The sequence below is a fragment of the Scyliorhinus canicula genome, chromosome 9 (assembly GCF_902713615.1).
Source record: "Scyliorhinus canicula chromosome 9, sScyCan1.1, whole genome shotgun sequence".
In the NCBI taxonomy this organism is placed as follows: domain Eukaryota; kingdom Metazoa; phylum Chordata; class Chondrichthyes; order Carcharhiniformes; family Scyliorhinidae; genus Scyliorhinus; species Scyliorhinus canicula.
Window position 1 is genome coordinate 113,371,892 of NC_052154.1, and position 17,650 is coordinate 113,389,541.

Sequence of the window (17,650 nt, forward strand, 5' to 3'; positions counted from 1 at the left end):
TTTGCGCGTTCTCCCTGTGTCTGTATGGGTTTCCACCGGGTGCTCCGGATTGCTCCCACACTTGAAAAATGGTGGTCAGATAGATTGGCCATGCTAAATTGCCCCTTAGTGTCCAAGGTTAGGTGGGATTATGGGGATAGGATGGGGGAGTGGGCCTGGGAGGGGTGCTCTTTTAGAGGATCAGTGCAGACTCGATGGGCAAAATGGCCTCATTCTGCACTCTAGATATTCTACGATTCTAGACTAGTCTGGGGTGGAATACGGCTTCCATTCACAACCTGTCCGCGTTTGAACCAAGATTTAGCATTTTCCTCTCTTATTCGCCAAGAGAAGGCAAGGAGCAGACAAATACATGGGAACAGTTCTGTTAACAGAATTACATGTCTTATTTTCCTGTTCCCTTGCCTCTTCACTCCTTCATAGAAGGATAAACGTTGAGGTAAAAGTGAGGGTACGACACATTCATGAAAATGCTGCATATTATGAAGTGCAAATACATAGAAAGTCTTTAAAAATTGGAAGTTTTAGTTAGAACAGTAGTAAAGGATGATTTGATAGAAATGTAAAAAACAATGATAGGTTGAGAGAGTAGCTGAAGAATCTAGAAAACAAAAGATACAAATTTGTAAGAAATCTTAAATGCAAGAGACAGTGAGAGCTGTCACAGTGCAGAATCCACTATTGAAGTTAGTGATTGCAGCAGACTACAGCATCATTCAGGGTAAGGTTTAATAGGTGGTTGAAGTAGAGAGAGAAAGGAAAGCAGGTATCAGGGACTGAGCGTACAAGCATGACAGCAGCAATTTTCCGCCTAGGACCAGGGTTCAATCCCGGGTCACTTTTTCGGCGTTGAATTTGCATATTCTCCCCGTGTCTGCGTGGGTCTCACCCCCACAACCCAAAGATGTGCAGGGTGGGTGGATTGGCCGCACTAAATTACCCCGTAATTGGAAAAGTATAATTGGGTACTCTAAATTTATTACAAAAAACAATAGCAGCAATTTCTATTTAAGTGGCACCTTTAATGTAATACTTCCACAAGAGTGTTAAGAAATATAATTAGACACTGAGCCACATACGGTCATATTAAGCCAGGTGTCCAAAAATGTGGCCAAAGTGCTAGGTTTAAGAAATGTTTTACAGGAGGAAAGAGTCAGTCTTAAAAGAGGAGAGAATCATAGAGATTTAAGAAGGAATTTTGGAGTTTAGAGCCTAGGTAGCTGAAAGTTTTTTCCGATGGTGGAGCGATTAAAGTCAGGGTTGCTCAAAAGGTCAGAATTAGATGAGTCGAGTGGCACGGAGGCACAGTGGTTAGTGTTATGTTCTCTATTCTGCTTTACCTGGATGGCTCTGATGTGTGGTGTTGAATAAAGAACACAAAGCCTCGTTAATGAACAAAAATATAAATTTATTGCACTATGAACTAAGATTCGTTCACATTCCTAAAGTAAAAGGTTACTGTATAAAACTACGCTATCTTTAACTTACAGAACTCTCAAATATACAACTGTTCTCTATGCCTGACCATTTTATCCAGCTCTCTCCTAACTCTTAATTCCTAATCATCTCATCCCAGAATCCCCAAAGTCACATGATATACATGAGTGTTCTGTTGTTCCCTCTGGTGGTAAGAAGCATTATAATTAACTTGTTAACTCTTTACATCCCAGTAAATATACATATCATGACAGTTACCACTGCTGCCTACAGCGCTGAGGACCCAGGTTCAATCCTGGCCCCCGGTCATTTTTCGTGTGGAGTTTGCACATTCTCCCCGTGTCTGCGTGGGTCTCATCCCCACAACCCAAAGATGTGCAGAGTAGGGGTGAATTGGCCACGCTAAATTGCCCCTTAATTGAAAAAAATTGTTTAAAAAAGAATTAGATAAGCGAAGATATCAGGGAGTGTTATGTGGCTGGATGAGATTACAGAGATAAAGAAGGACAATCCCTTGGAGAGATTTGAAAAAAAAAAGGATGGCAATCTTAAAATTAAGGCACTGCTTCATTGGGAGCCAAGTTGATCAACAAGCATGCGGGTGATAGGGGAATGGAACTTGCTCTGCAAAGGAAACCATTTTCCATGACCTCACATTTCTGGAGGGTAGAATGTGGGCGATCCACTCGGTGTGAGGTGGAATAGCCATGTCTAGAAGTAACAAATGCATGAATGAGGGTTTCAGCAGCAGATGTGCTGATCAGAGACGAAGTTACGGAGATGGAAATCGGCAGTATTACTGATGGTGTGGGTATTTTGCTGACAGCACATCTCGAGGGTCAACTCTGGTACCAAGTTTCCAAACAATCTGATGTAATTTCAGCCAGCTACCAGGAAAAGGGATGGAGTTGGTAGGTAGAAAATGGATTTTGCAGTGGAGACAAAAGACAAAGCCTTCAATCTTAAAATACATAAGTACATGCAAGGCGATTTGTACAGCAGCCCACTCACCATTATTGTATTTTTGCAGTACTTCCTTTACCACGTACATATTAGCTGACCTGCGGAATATCCCTTCCTTGTTCAGACCTGAGGAAGGGCAGACAGCATGTCATCAAATAGAACAGACACAGCAAACATTTTAACTCTTTCAGCACTGGCAATGAGACGGGAAAGTAACAATCCCATCAGTAAAGTAGCATAGATTATATATGGAAACGGGCAAGGAAGAATAAAAATACTGAATTGGAGGAGGGGCAAATTTCAATGCAATGAATTGGAACCAAGGATTGGTGGGCAAAACTGTAAATAGTCAAAGAATGGGCTGCCTTTAAAGAGATGGTTAGGGTACAGTTGAGGTACATTTGCACAAGGGAGAAAAGCCAGTGCTCCTTGGATGGTGAAACAGAGAGTAAGATGAAACAGATAAAAAAAGATGTATGTCACATGTCAGGTTAATACAAATGAAAATCAGGGTGAATATATAAAGTTCAAAAGGCTGTGAAAAAGAAAATAAGAGAGGCGAAGCGTGCGTATGAAAAGATACTGGTAACTAACAAAGGGAATCTGAAACTCTTCTAATTCAAGAAAACTGCTCCAATATCCTCCTTTGCCATGAACTACTGGGTGCCGAGATCAGAAACAAGGTTCCATCCATTGATTTGGAGCGTCATAGAGATCAGAAAGGCGCCAGCTCGATCTGATTGCATTGAGTTTGTTGCCCTCAACTAATCCAAACTGCTGGCAATGTATGTTTGTGGGCATTAGGAGAGGAACATATCAGACTCGGTTGCAATAACCCACTGTTCATGGTCAAATAACCTGTTGCCACTTACCACGATGGCTCATACATGATTCAAGGCAACTTTGTTCAGCAATGGAAGGCTCCCAGCAACTATGGAACTGTACCCCAATAAGGAGTCGATGCCTTCAATAACCAGGGGTAAATAGAAAATGTGCATCATGTCCACCAATAGTTCCTTCTGGTTTAAGTATACATCGCTCACCATTTCTCTTGATGTAAATGGCTGCCTGTTCCATTACTAGTGGGATGACCTTGTGATCAGGGTCCTTTTCTCGGAGTCTGAAACAAACAAAAGGTTTAAATCAAAAGTTATGTAAACTAGACTCCGTCACTGTTTCTCTGCTGTCATACACAGTTACAAGAGGTGACTATGTAGCTGACAAAGATGCAGGTTGAAATACATTGCCTTACCCACACAGAAATCTAAATGTTCCATCTAAACACAAGTGGCACAAATACAGCAACTCTGCTCATGGCCTCTTCAAACCACGTTCAGGCAATTCTGAGAAAGAATGCATTTCATGGATGTTGAGCAAATGCATGGGGATAAGGGGGTGCCGAGAAGGAATCAAACCTAATCTCTATCCAGAGATGCTGCTCAATACCGTATGCGTATGGGGCATCAAAGAGAATTGATTCTGCTGCTCTGATGTCAATCCTCACTGAGTTCACCCACAAATAATGGGTGAGATCCCAGGGGTCCTCCTGTCCATGGAGTCACAACCTACAGAAGAGTAAGGAAAACCAGGACAGAAGAAACATAAGTTATTAATGGAGGCAACATCAAAAATCATGGGAATGACTTACTCCGGAAGTGAGATTCCAAACTGCTGATTAGGCAGTTTCTTTGCAGGTACTGGTGGCATTGATTTCTGTACTGACTGGAATTGCTCATCAAACCTAAAATAAACAATATATCACAAGGTGATAAGAAGGCCCATTCAATCATTCCCTACCAAGTAATGAAATCACAACATCAGGACTTGAATATACATGTTCTAGGAATGTTCCAAAGTCCTTCAGGGCCACTGATCACTTTCCATTTTCTTTACTCTCTCATGGGATGCAAGTGTCACTGGCAAGGTCAGCATTTGTTGCCATCCCTAACTGCTCATGAACTGAACGGCTCGCACGGTTATTCGTACAGCATTTAAGAGTAAACCACATTGCTGTGGATCTGGAGTCACATGTAGTCCAGACTAGGTAAGGACGACTAATTTCCTTCCCTAAAAGGCATTAGTGAACCAGACGGGTTTTTACAATGAAAGATGATAGTTGTAATGGTCACCTTTTCTGAGGCTGGCTTTATATTTCAGAAGTATTAATTGAATTTATATTGCACAGGCTGTTGCAATGATATTTGAACCCATATCCCAAGAGCATTAGCCTGGGCCTCTGGATTGCCAGTGCGTTGACATTAAAAGTGGGAGATGGAGGTATAGTGGTGAAGTCACACATTATGCATACCAAAAATGCAAGCAATCTGCATTAAAAAGCAGCTGGAACTGGAAATAACAGCCCGGAGAAGAGACTGGATTCTCTGCTTCACAACACTGGAAGCAAGGATCAGACAGAGAATCGCGGAAAATGGGAAAAAACCGGTTTGCGCCCGTGCCAATTCCCACGCCAAGCTCCAGTCCCTCGCTGGCAGCGATATGGAAGTATGCCAGTAGATCCATGCAAACCCGTCATTTGCATGGATTTTAATATCATTCATGGTTTGGACACTTCGTGCCCCCCCCCCCCCCCCCCCCCCCCCCCAAGCACTGCTCTGCCCCTCTTAGGCAGATGTCTCCCGGGCATGAATTCATTGAATTTACAGTGCAGGAGGCCATTCAGACCATCGAGTTAGCACCGGCCCTTGGAAAGAGCACCCTATGTAAGCCCAAGCCGCCACCTTATTGCCATAACCTAATATCCCACCAAACCTTTTGGACACTAAGGAGCAATTTAGGATGGCCAATCCACCTAGTCTACACATCTTTGGACTGAGAGAGGGAGAAGGTGGAGGACCTGGAGAATTGTTCCAGGGGGTAGAATCTCCGGATCGTGGGGCTCCCTGAAGGGATTAAAGAAATGCAGGCCACAAAGTATGTGGCGAATATGTTCGCGACATTGGTGGGCAAGGAGGTCTTTGACCATCCCACAAGGTAGACAGACGCACAAGACGTCGAGGAGGAGGCCAAAGGCGGGGAAGATGCTGAGGGCAATGGTGGTGTAGCGGCATTGATTCCTCGACAAGTAGATACTGAGGTGAGCGAAGGAAACGGGAAAGTGCACCTGGGAAGGAAGTGAGCTGAGGATTCACCAGGACTTGAGTGAGGAGTTGGCCAAGCGGCTGCCCCCTAAAAGTGAAGTTTGGGGTATTGTATTCTGCTCGTCTGTGGGCCACGCACCAGAATCAAGTGGTTTATTTTAACACGCATGAGGTGAATCAATTTATGAGATCATGCACTGGTACGTGTGTGAGGATATTGAACTTTGGAGATGCTATTGTGGGGAATTGGGGCACTCCTCAGAATACTGCCCCATGGCAGAGGAAGCAGGGAATCAGCAGAGCTCACCCAAACCGAAGGACACTTGCACTGTGACTCCTTTTGGTTCCCTCCCGAGTTCTCGACCCCTCAGGGCAGAGGCCTTATCAGTGACTCCCCACCCCTCAGGATCACCAGCTGTCTCCTCCTGGTGAGGCTAAAGTGCTGACTGCCTCTGCCACCACCTCCCAGCAGTTGTTCAAGAGGGCAGGCTTGAGTCGGCCGCCCACCCTGGGGAAGATCCCCTCCCCTCATTGGCATTGGAGTTGTGGGCTCACCTTGGAGGCCTGAACAGGGGGGAGGGGGCGCTGCAGTGAATGTGTGGTAAGTGGAGTGCCTAAATACAGCTCCAGCTGTCAGGTTTGTTCGCACCAACTCCAGTCCCAACAGTTACAATGCCCGCTCAGCCAGGAATTGCCCTCAATTCATGCCAGCAGAGTGCTGGCCAATATGCATGTCCTGACTTGCTTACTGAATAGCACCCCCAACGGAAGTGCAAATCACACACTATTCAGTGCCGGTGGGAACATTCAATCTCCCAAATGGAGAATTCTAACCCATATTTCTGATGGCTTAAGAATGAATATTAGCAGGGACCCCAAAGAACAAGGCTTGTGTGTATGATGTTAACCCTATCATTCAATCTTTTAGTCCACAGCACTATGGACAGAGGTAACAGCATTTGCTTGTCTATTCTTTCCAAATGGCCTATTCCTGTGTCGCAATGGACGGCACGGTGGCACAGTGGTTAGCACTGTTGTCTCACAGCTCCATGGTCCCGGGTTCAATTCCAGCCTCGGGTGACTGCGTGGGTTTCCTCCGGGTGCTCCGGTTTCCTCCCACAGTCCAAAGATGTGCAGCTTAGGTGGATTGGCCATGATAAATTGCCCCTTAATGTCTAAAAGCTTAGGTGTGGTTACTAGGTTGTGGGGATAGGGTGGAGGTGTGGGCTTAAGTAGGGTGCTCTTGACTTCCAGTGGTGGCCATGGAGGGGTAGGTCGCACATTTGATAGCTCACGCCTGTAACGGACTTTTGGACCTTTCTCCCAGTTTTTCTTTTCGGATTTTATGGGATAAAGCAGTGAAGAGTGAGACAGTGAAGAGAAATCCCCCTCCGGTGTATGGAGAATTGGACCGGAAGTGGCCGTGTCAGACGACAAAGTCCGATAAGGAGACGCAAGCAGAGCCGGTAATGCGGGACAGCATGGCAGAGGGCAAGGGCCACAGGGAGACGGCACAGTGGTCGACGGAGCAGCTGGTGAAGTTTTTCGAGGATTGCTTCGCCAAGCTGAAGATGGACACGCTGGACCAGATTAAGGCTTCGATTGATCAAGTGGTTCAGAATCAGGAAACCCACGGGAGAGCAATCCGGGAGGTCGAACAAAAGTTGTTCGAGCACGAGGAGTATATAACCATGCTGGAAAGCAAGGTGGGATGATGAACGACCGCCAGAAAAAAATGCAGTAGAAGCTGGAAAACAGGTCCAGGAGGCAAAATCTTAGAATTGTTGGCCTCCCTGAAGGCAGTGAGGGATCAGATGCGAGGGCCTGTGTGACGGACACGTTGGAGAAGTTGATGGGGGCTGGGGCGTTCCCTCAGCCCCTGGAAATAGACAGAGCGCACAAAGCCCTCGCGAGGAAGCCCTGAGCGAACGAGCCGCCGAGGGCCATGGTGGTACGTTTTCACCGTTTCATGGACAAGGAACATGTTTCGCGGTGGGCCAAGAAAGAACGGAGCAGCACTGAGTTGCGCATTTATCAGGACCTGGGAGTGGATTTGGAGGCGAGCTGGGTTCAATCGGGCAAAAACAACCTTCTTTAAGAAGGGGGTGAAGTTCGGGATGCTATACCCAGCCCGCCTGTGGGTCACGCATGAGGAACGGGACTTCTACTTTGAAATGCCAGATGAAGTATGGACCTTTAGTAAAGAAAAGAAGCTGGAGACGAATTAAAAGACACTTAAGCTTTTGAGAAGTACTGTGGCAGCGATTTGTGGTGCTGGATTGTATAAATTTCAGTAGCTCTATGTGAAATAATGGGCTGTATGGATGGTTAAAGGTTGATCTGTCTTGCAGGAACCTTGTTAGAGGGGGGGATGGGCTTTGAATTTAGCTCTGTTTTTTGGGTGTCTATTTTTATAAAGTGACTGTTTCTTCACTGTTTTTTTCTTTCTGTTGTTTGTTTACTGGGGAATGTGATGCTTTTAAAATGTTTATTCATGTGAGGGGAGAGAGGAGAGTACAATAGGGAGACAGACTGCTTGGTGCCAGGGGCGGGAGCTATCGAGTCAGCATGGGTCAGCTGACTCTCAGAAGCGCAGTGGGGGGTGGACAGGTATTAAGCTGGAGCTTGACTTGGGGATTGGGTTTTAGTGTTGTTGCTTGGGGGGGGGGGGGGCGCGGCGGCGCTGCCGAACATCTGCAATTACTACTGGGCGGCTAATACAGCCATGATTAGGAAGTGGGTAGTGGGGGAGGGGTCAGCATGGGAGCGGATGGAGGGGGCGTCATGTAAAGACACCAGTTTGGGAGCACTGATCACGGCACCTCCGCCGTTCTCACCAGCCTGATACTCCACAAGTCCGGTGGTAGTGGCGGCTCTGAGGATCTGGGGGCAGTGGAGGAGATGTAAGAGAGTGGAGGGAGCATCGATTTGGGCCCCGATTTATGACATCCACAGGTTTGTACCAGGTAGGCTAGATGGCGGGTTCGGGAGTTGGCAGAGGGCAGGAATTAGAAGGATGGGGGATCTATTTATAGATGGGAGCTTTCCCAGCTTGGAAGCTTTGGAGGATAAATTTAAATTGCCAGCAGGGAATGGTTTTAGGTATTTGCAGGTGCGAGACTTCTTGAAAAAAACAGGTTCCGGCCTTTCTACTGCTGCCGCCATAGGGATACAGGACAGAGCAGTCTCCAGTACCTGGGTGGGAGAGGGGAGGTATTGGCTATTTACCAGGAGCTTTCAGAGGCGGAGGAAACTTTGGTGGATGAGCTTAAGGGCAAGTGGGAGGACGAGCTAGGAGGAGAGATAGAGGCGGGTCTATGGGCGGATGCCCTAAGCAAGGTTAATACCTCCTCATCATGTGCCAGGCTTAGCCTGATACAATTTGAGGTAGTCCACCGGGCACACATGACGGTGGACCGGATGAGCAGGTTTTTCGGGGTAGAGGATAGGTGTGTGAGGTGCGCGGGAAGCCCAGAAATTCATGTCCACATGTTTTGGGCATGTCCGAAGCTTAGAGGGTTTTACTCAGGCAATGTCCACCGGTACAGCACGGGTGGTGCCGAGTCCGGAGGTAGCGATCTTTGGAGTGTCTGAAGATCCTGGAGTTCAGGGGGTGAAAGAAGCCGATGTCCTGCCCCCCCCCCCCCACCCAGTGTGGAGATCTGGGTTAGCGCATGGCTGGGTTTCTCAGTCTTGAGAAAATAAAGTTTGCCTCAAGAGGGTCAATGTTAGGATTCTCCCGAAGGTGGCAGCCATTCGTCGACTTTCTCGGGGAAAATTTAAAAATGTCAGCAGATGCAGTATTCCGGGGGGCAGTGGGGGGAAAGAATTGTTGTTGTATGGTTGAGGTGTGAGAAGATTGGGCTGGGGGGTGAATGTTTATTTTACCATGTTGACGTCATTGTTTTTGTTACTGTTATAAAAATTTTCAAATACCTTAATAAAATATTATTTTTTTTTAAAAGTAGAGTGTTCTTTCCAAGGGTCAGTGCAGACTCGATGGGCCAAATAGCCTCCTTCAGCGCTGTAGGGATTCTATTCTATGAATGACTGAATGATTCTAAATAGGTCTTCCCCACCCCAGCCATCACCAATTACCATACATGTGCTGTACTTTTCTTTGTTATGACATTTATACACAGAAAATAATCAGTTGTACAAATAAAAATGTTTGATAAATTCTCCAACATTACAAGGACAAAAATTAAATTCAACCACCCCAAATGAAAACATATGATTACAATCTCACCCTCTTGTTAGGATGCAGGAGGCCGTCATTTGGGCCATTGTGCCTGGCTCTCCAAACGAGCATCTTGACTTAGTGCTATTCCCCATATCCCTGCTCATTGTTTTTATTCAAATAATGTAAATAAATAATGCCCTCTCTAATCGAACCTGCCTCCACCACACTTCCAGGCAGTGCATTCTGGACCCGAACCACTCGCTGAGTGAAAGTTTTTTTCTCACATCACATTTGCTTCTTTTGCAAATCGCCTTATATCTGTGCCCCCTTGTTTTCAATCCTTTTACGAGCCGGAACAGTTTCTCCCTATCTACTCTGTCCAGTCCCCTCATGATAATGAACATCTCTGTCAAATATCCCTTAGCCGCCTTCTTCCGTATGGAGCAGTCCCAACCTCTCCAATCTATCCTCATTTTTGAAGTTTCTCACCCTGAAACCATCCCTCTGCCAAACTGCTCCTGTACAAAATGTATTTACATGGAACTGAAAATAACAAATTACATACCTCTCACCCAGGGATATGATTTCAATGGGCCTACCTTTTCACACACGTTGGAATCACCATTCGCTCACATTTCAGGTACTGTTCAAGTTCACCCAAATGATTTACATACAAGATCTTCCGACCAAACTTCATGCTGGACCAGCAGTATAAAGCGGACAAAAATAGAATGGAAATATTAGAGCACAAGTGAGGCTGCTGCATTGTTTGCCAAATCTCTCCACACAAGTTTTCATTATCTGTTTCACTAAGCAAATGCCAAGTGAGTTCCTACCTTTGATAAATAAAAGTAGAGCAGAGAAATCAGAGGATATGGATGACTATCCTCTGTGGTACAGTGGATAAATGCTCCACAATGGTTCCCAGTCATATAGACCAGGAAATTCAATCACTATCCATTGCTAGATTGCCCAGTGGCCATTCATCTTGTCAAAATCTGGGTAGTGTGTGTGAGCTTGAGTGCAAGTGAGCTGAGATTGCACCTGGATTTCAAGTGAGCTAATGAGAGAGACTGGCTAGAGTGAGCATTTGTGTGCATGTAAGAAATTAGGCAAATGAGTGGTTGTGTGCGTGTTAGAGCGAGCTATGCACGTGCATTTTTGCAAGGCTTGATTAAATGACTAAACTCCTATCTCCTACCCTCAGTAAACACCAGCTCAGACAAAACTATCTCTGTGGAATCATAGAATTCCTTCAGTGCAAAAGGAGGCCATTCAGCCCATCGAGTCTGCACTGACCCTCTGAAAGAGCATCCTACGTAGGCCCACTGCAGCAGCCTACCTCCGTAAAGGGTAGCACAGTGGTTAGCACTGCACCAGGGTTCTGGGTTCGATTCCTGCCTTGGGTGACTGTGTGGAATCTGCATGTTCTCCCCATGTCTGTGTGGGTTTTCTCCGGGTGCTCCGCTTTCCTCCCATAGTCCAAAGATGTGCAGGTTAGGTGGATTGGCCATGCTGAATTGCGCGTTGGTGTGTAAAGTAGGGTTAAGGGGATAGGGTGGGAGAGTAGTACTAGGTAGGGTGCTTTTTTGGAGGGTCGCAGACTCAGTGGGTTGAATGGCCTCCTTCTGCATTGTATGGATTCTATGATTTTATGAACCCTGTCCTATCCCCTTAACCCCATCTAACCTGCATATCTTTGGACACTGAGGGGCAATTATGCATGGTCAATCCACCTAACTTGCACATCTTTGTAACCTACCACCTTACAACTCTGAGATTTCTGTGCCTCTCCGATTCTGGCCTCTTGCACATCCCATTGGTGGCATTCCTCAGCTCTCAAATTTCCTCTCTAAACCTCTACTTTCCCACCTCTCGTCTTCATTAAAACCTTTACATTAATTGCCCTAATACGAGTCCTTTGAAAAGCCTTGGAATGTTTTGCCACATTTAAGGTGCTATATATTCGAGCTGTTGTGGTAAAGGTGTGCGAGAGCCTGGTAGAGTATTTATTTCCATGATGTCTGTATTGTTAAGTGCAAGCATGCACAATGTCTTCACATGTCTGTGGAGACGGGCTATTCATCATAAAATAGTTCAGGCCAATCATTACAGCCAACTTCAGTCCTGACATTTAGGTTTCCTCACTTTTCAGCAGTCATCAGCAAACAACAATCAGGATTAGAACAATGTCAGATCTCCCCCTTTTGAACTATAGTGTTCCACAGCTGGCCTGAATAAATTATGGCATGATAAAATGTTTTCGATAAACAATTTTAGTAAGACATTTTGGCACAATAAACAACAATAATATCAAACCGTGTGCAAAAAAAACAGTCATTATAGCGCAAGAAACCCAGCTCCGCTCCCACAAGGACCAGCCTAACTACCCCCCTAACCTACTTTACCCTAACCCCCCCCGACGATTAATTTTCTGCGAAGAAGTCGATAAATGGTTGCCACCTCCGGGCGAACCCATACAGCGACCCTCTCAAAGCGAACTTAATCTTCTCCAGACCGAGAAAGTTCGCCGTATCTGATAGCCAGGCCTCCGACTTTGGAGGTTTTGAGACCCTCCATGCCAGCAGAATTCGTTGCCTGGCTACCAGGGAAGCAAAGGCCAAAACATCAGCCTCTCTCTCCCCCTGGACTCCCGGGTCCTCCGAAACCCCAAAAATAGCCACCTCTTGACTAATCACCACCCCTGTTTTCAGTATTCAGGACATAACATCCGCGAACCCCTGCCAGTACCCCCCGAGTTTTGGACATGCCCAAAACATGTGGACATGGTTCGCCGGCCCTCCCGAACATCTGGCGCACCTGTCCTCCAATCCGAAAAATTTACTCATCCGGGCCACTGTCATGTGGGCCTGGTGGACGATCTTGAATTGAATCAGGCCAAGCCTGGCACATGTTGCGGTCGCGTTTACCCTGCTCAACGCCTCTGCCCATAAGCCCTCTTCGATCTCACCTCTGAGCTCCTCTTCCCACTTAAGCTTCAGCTCCTTGTTCTGTGACTCCTCCGCTCCCATAAGTTCTTTATATATATCCGAGACTCTCCCCTCTCCCACCCATCCACTGGACACTACCCTCTCCTGGATTCCCCCCGAGTGGCAGGCGTGGGAAAGATGGAATCTGTCTGCGTAGAAAGTCCCGCACTTGCAAGTACCTGAACTCATTCCCTCTCGCAGCCCAAATTTCTCCTCTAACGCTCTCATGCTTGGGAAGCTCCCTTCCAAGAACAGAACCCCCATCCTCTCAATCCCAGCCCTCCGCCATGCTTGGAACCCACCGTCCATATTCTCCAGGGCAAACCGGTGATTGTCACAAATTGGGGACCAAACCGATGCTCCCACTCCCCACGTACCTTCTGCATTGGCCCCAGATCCGCAAAATCGGCACCACTATGGGGTGGTGGAGTACCGTGCCAGTGGGAGCGGCAGGGGCGCCGCCTGGACATGTGAATAGAACAAAAATTCCCTCCCTGTCGGCCGACTAGTCCTCCGTGGATCAACCCCCCCCCCCCCCCCCCCCCATTTGCTCCATGAACCCCCTCAGTTCTTTTGCCATTGCCTGCACCCTACCCGTTCTTGAACACGACCGGTCTAGGCCGGGGTCAAGGACTGTGTTAAAATCACCTCCCGTAATCAGCCTGTGCGAGTCCAGGTCAGGTATCTTCCCCAGCAGTCTCTTTATAAAATCCTGATCACCACCCCCCCCCCCCCCCCCCCCCCCCCCCCCAGCAACAACATCCTGTAACCTAACGCCTGCCATAAACTAACTAAATACACCCCCCCACCTGGCTTCCGTAAACCAGCTCACCCAGCTAGCCTGGTGACTCTCAACTCCGGCGCCAACAAATCTCCCACCTATTGTTCACTCTGGCCCATCCCCCTCCACCCATCTACACCACTTCCCCAAACCAGCCATCCTCGAGCAATTGCTCTGAAAAGAAACAAACAAAACGAGAAACAAAGAGAACTCCAACACTAGTGCAAATCAAATAAAACAGAATAAGTAATAGGCACTTCCAACCCCCCACCCCCGATCTGAACACAAAAAGCCCCCAGCACCACATACCTTAACCTCCCTCTTTTATCCCAACAAAAACTCAAGTACAGGAGGGAAACAGAAAAACCAAGAAGAAAAAAAAAGAAAACACATAGCACCAGAAACATGTGTAAACATCGCTTTGTGTCTTTTTAACACAAGTCCAAAAAGTCCTCAGTTCGGCACTAGCCCTTCTCTCTTGGCGAAGTCCATCACATCCTCGGGCTCCTCAAAGTAATGGTGCCGTACCCAGTGTGTGACCCACAAGCGCGCTGGATACAGCAACCCTAACTTCACCTGCTTTTTAAACAGAATCGCTTTGACTTGTAGCCTGCCCTTCCTCTGGCCACCTCCACGCTCAGGTGCAGGTTGATGCACAAAACACTGTTATTCCAATGGCAGCTCCGCGTGTGCTTGGCCCACTGTAGCACCCGCTCCTTGTCCAGGAACCTGTGAAACCGGACCACCATCGCTTGGGGAGGGGGGGGCTTGCAGCTGCTCCACCGGGCGCGGAAAGTCATCATCTCCCAACAGCTTCTGGAACATGCCTGCCACATACGCGGCAGCATCCTCTCCCTCAGCCCCCTCCGGGAGACCAACAATTCTCAAATTCTGCCGACGGGACCTATTTTCTAGGTCCTCCACCTTTTCCAGAAGCAGTTTTTGCTGGTCCTTCAGCCTCTCCACCTCCGTCTCCACCACCGTTTGGTGATCCTCCTGCTCCTCCAGCGCCTTTTCCAGCTTCTGGATCGTACAATCCTGGGCATCCAGCCTCTGCTCCAGATGCTCGATAGGCTTCTGAATCGGGTCTAAAATTTCCCGCTTCAAAGCAGTAAAGCCCTCCTGGATGGCCTACAACAGATGCTCCCTTGTTGGCTGGGCTGTCTGCACCGGGGTCCGGACATCGGCCATATTGTCCTCAGCAGCAGCTTCTACACTGCCCTTGTTTGCCCACTTCTTCAACTAATTGTGATTCTTTCTGCTTCGTAATTCCATACACCTGTGTCTGGAGTCAGTGCCCGAGTGCCTATGCCTTCGAACTAGCACTCAAAAGTACAAAAAAGTTTGGGAAAAAGATCCAAAAGTCCGACCGGATCGAGAGCCACCAAATGTGCGACTTACTCCTCCATAGCCGCCACCTGAAGTCATGGCATGATAAGATTGACCTCAAGAGAAAACTATTGCAGGAAAGCAAGGTATTATCAGCAATTCTCACAAAGCAATTAATTAATTTTTATTTACCTTTTATTCAGAATAAACTGATCAGCAGGCAAGGACTGACCTGATTATGGGTTTGAAGACAACCAGGAAGGCCTTGATAAGCCTGGTAGGGTGGACGATGTACAGAGCCTTTATGTTCTTCTTGTACCTGTGTAGTTGGAAACACCAAGTAATCTTTTCATGATACTGATTTTACAGGGAAACATTCAATGCATTGGCAGTTCATCCCTCAAGACTCAAGGTCAATACAAACAATCGTACTAGTTCCTCCATCACTGGGAGTGGTGGTTGAAAGATTCAAACAGAATCCTAAGTGCTAATTACAGGCTGAGATTCTTAATTGTTCGTGATGAGCGAGAGACATAGCTCTCCCAGAGGGAAGCTCTTATATACAGTTCACTAGAAGAAACACTGTCTAGAATGCTTTTGGAATATGCCAGACATCTTCAGTTTACATTTGGATACCCAAGTATACGATTTTCAGAATTCCTTACATTCAAGAAAATTCCAGATTGTAAATATTACACCACTTTTCAAGAAAGGAGGAATAGAGAAACAATGAACTATCGGCCAGTTAGCCCAACATCAGTTCTTGGGGAAAATGCTATTAAGGGAGTGTTAACAATCCACTTAGAGAAGCACAGTATGGTTAGAACAAGTCAGCATGGTTTTATAAAAGGAAATTCTGTTTGACAAATTTTACTAAGAGTTTTTTAAAGATGCAACTAATAGGATAGAGAAAGTGAAATCAATAGATGTAATATACCTGGATTTCCAGAAGATATTCGAGAAGTTGCCACACAAAAGGTTAATAGGCAAGATAAGAGCTCATGAAATTGGGGGTAATATTTTAGCATGGAAAGACTGGCAGGCAATGAATAGTGGAGTGTCACGAGGATCAGTGCTGGGGCATCAGCTATTTACAGCCTATATTAATAACTCAGATGAAGAGTCAAAGGACAACACATCAAAGTTTGATAGGTGGGAAGGCAAGCTATGGGGAGGACACTGTGGCTGCAGAGATATATAGACAGGTTAAGTGAGTGAGCAACAAGATGGCAGCTGGAGCATGATGTGAAGTTATTCACTTTGTCGTCAAAATAGAAAAACAGAACATTTTTTGAAAGGTGTTAAATTTGCAAAAGTTGATGTCCAAAGAGACATAGGTTTGCTTGTGCAAGGAATGCGGAAACTTATCATGCAGGTGCAGCAAGCAATTAGGAAGGTAAATGGCATGTTGGCCTTTGGAAAGGGGATTGGAATATAAGAATAAAGAAGTCTTGCTTCAATGTTCAGGGTTTTAGTGGGACCACATATGGGATAACTGTGTGCAGTTTTGGTGTCCACATTTAAAAAAAGATAGACTTGCATTGGAGGTGGTACAGAGAAGGTTCCTGGTCCCTTACATTGGTCCCAGTGATGAGGGGGTTGCCTATGATGAGAGGTTGAGTAAATTGGGCTTATATTCCCTGGCACTTAAAAGAATGAGAGATGATCTCATTGCAAGCTACAAAATTCTGAAGGGGCTTGTTCGGGATAGTTTCTGCCAGTTGAGGCATTGCAAACACGGGGGCACGGTCTCACTATGAGTGCCGATCATTTAATAATAATCTTTATTGTCACAAGTAGGCTTACATTAACACTGCAATGAAGTTACTGTGAAAAGCCCCCAGTCGCCACATTCCGGTGCCTGTTCAGGTACAGAGGGAGAATTCAGAATGTCCAATTCACCTAACAGCACGTCTTTCGGGACTTCTGGGAGGAAACAGGAGCACCCGGAGGAAATCCACGCAGACACGGAGAGAACGTGCAGACACCGCAGACAGTGACCCAAGCCGGGAATCGAACCTGGGACCCTGGAGCTGTGAAGCAACAGTGCTAACCACTATGCTACCCTCCGAGATGCAGAGGAATGACTTCACTCCCAGGATTGTAAATCTTTAAAATTCTCTACCCCAGAGAGTTGTGGATGCTCCATCGTTGAATACTTTTAGGGCTAGATAGACAGATTTTCGGTGACTCAGGGAATGAAGGGATATGGAGAGTGGGCAGGAACAACATGGAGTTGAAGCCCAAGATCAGCCATGATCCAGGGATCTTGAATGGGGGAGCAGGCTCAATGGGTCTACTCCTGTTTCTATTTCTTGTGTATCCTGGTACTGATTCAACCAAACTAAGTTCTACTTGATATACATCACTCGTTTGCACATACTGCAAACCAAGTGTGTCTAACCATGCCCCACAAGGCAGGTCAAGTCCACCAGCTCCTTTCACAAAGCTTTTGAAGCCCCTGACAGCTCTTTTCACTTAACACACTTCTGCACCTCACCGTAAGACTTCACAGAAGCCAAAGTAGCGCGGATGTTGAAAGTCAGAAATTAAAGCAGGAAATGCTAGAATAGTTCAGGAATTCCAACAACCTAAAATGTTAATTCTCTCACCACACACACTGCCTGACCTGCTGAGAATTTCCAGTTTTTATTTCAATCAAGACTCATCTCAGCTTCAGCTCTTGATAGTTTCCTGGATCTGAAGGGACAGGTGAGGTCACTCCTTGATCTCCTTAGATCAATTAGGAAGCTGATGTTTGTTGTGCCTCAGGAATTACCCTGTACTGATCCTCCAGGGCTGGGATGTTTAGAGAGTTAAGGCTCAAAATTCAAGCGTACACGATGCGGGAAAGCGTTGGTGGGGAGAG

At 46.6% G+C, this 17,650-nt stretch overlaps 1 protein-coding gene across 4 annotated transcripts in view; it reads right to left on the reverse strand.

Moving 5' to 3' along the window:
• arhgap1 (Rho GTPase activating protein 1) overlaps window positions 1–17,650 on the reverse strand; it is an 88,857-nt gene that overhangs the window by 12,696 nt on the left and 58,511 nt on the right. For all 4 annotated transcript variants that reach the window (XM_038807419.1, XM_038807418.1, XM_038807420.1 and 1 more), the window contains 5 exons: window positions 15,014–15,100; window positions 10,281–10,379; window positions 4,049–4,141; window positions 3,444–3,520; window positions 2,449–2,526 (listed from right to left, as the gene is read on the reverse strand). In XM_038807419.1, the coding sequence (XP_038663347.1) occupies window positions 2,449–2,526; window positions 3,444–3,520; window positions 4,049–4,141; window positions 10,281–10,379; window positions 15,014–15,100 (434 nt within the window). The remainder of the gene's footprint in view (window positions 1–2,448; window positions 2,527–3,443; window positions 3,521–4,048; window positions 4,142–10,280; window positions 10,380–15,013; window positions 15,101–17,650) is intronic.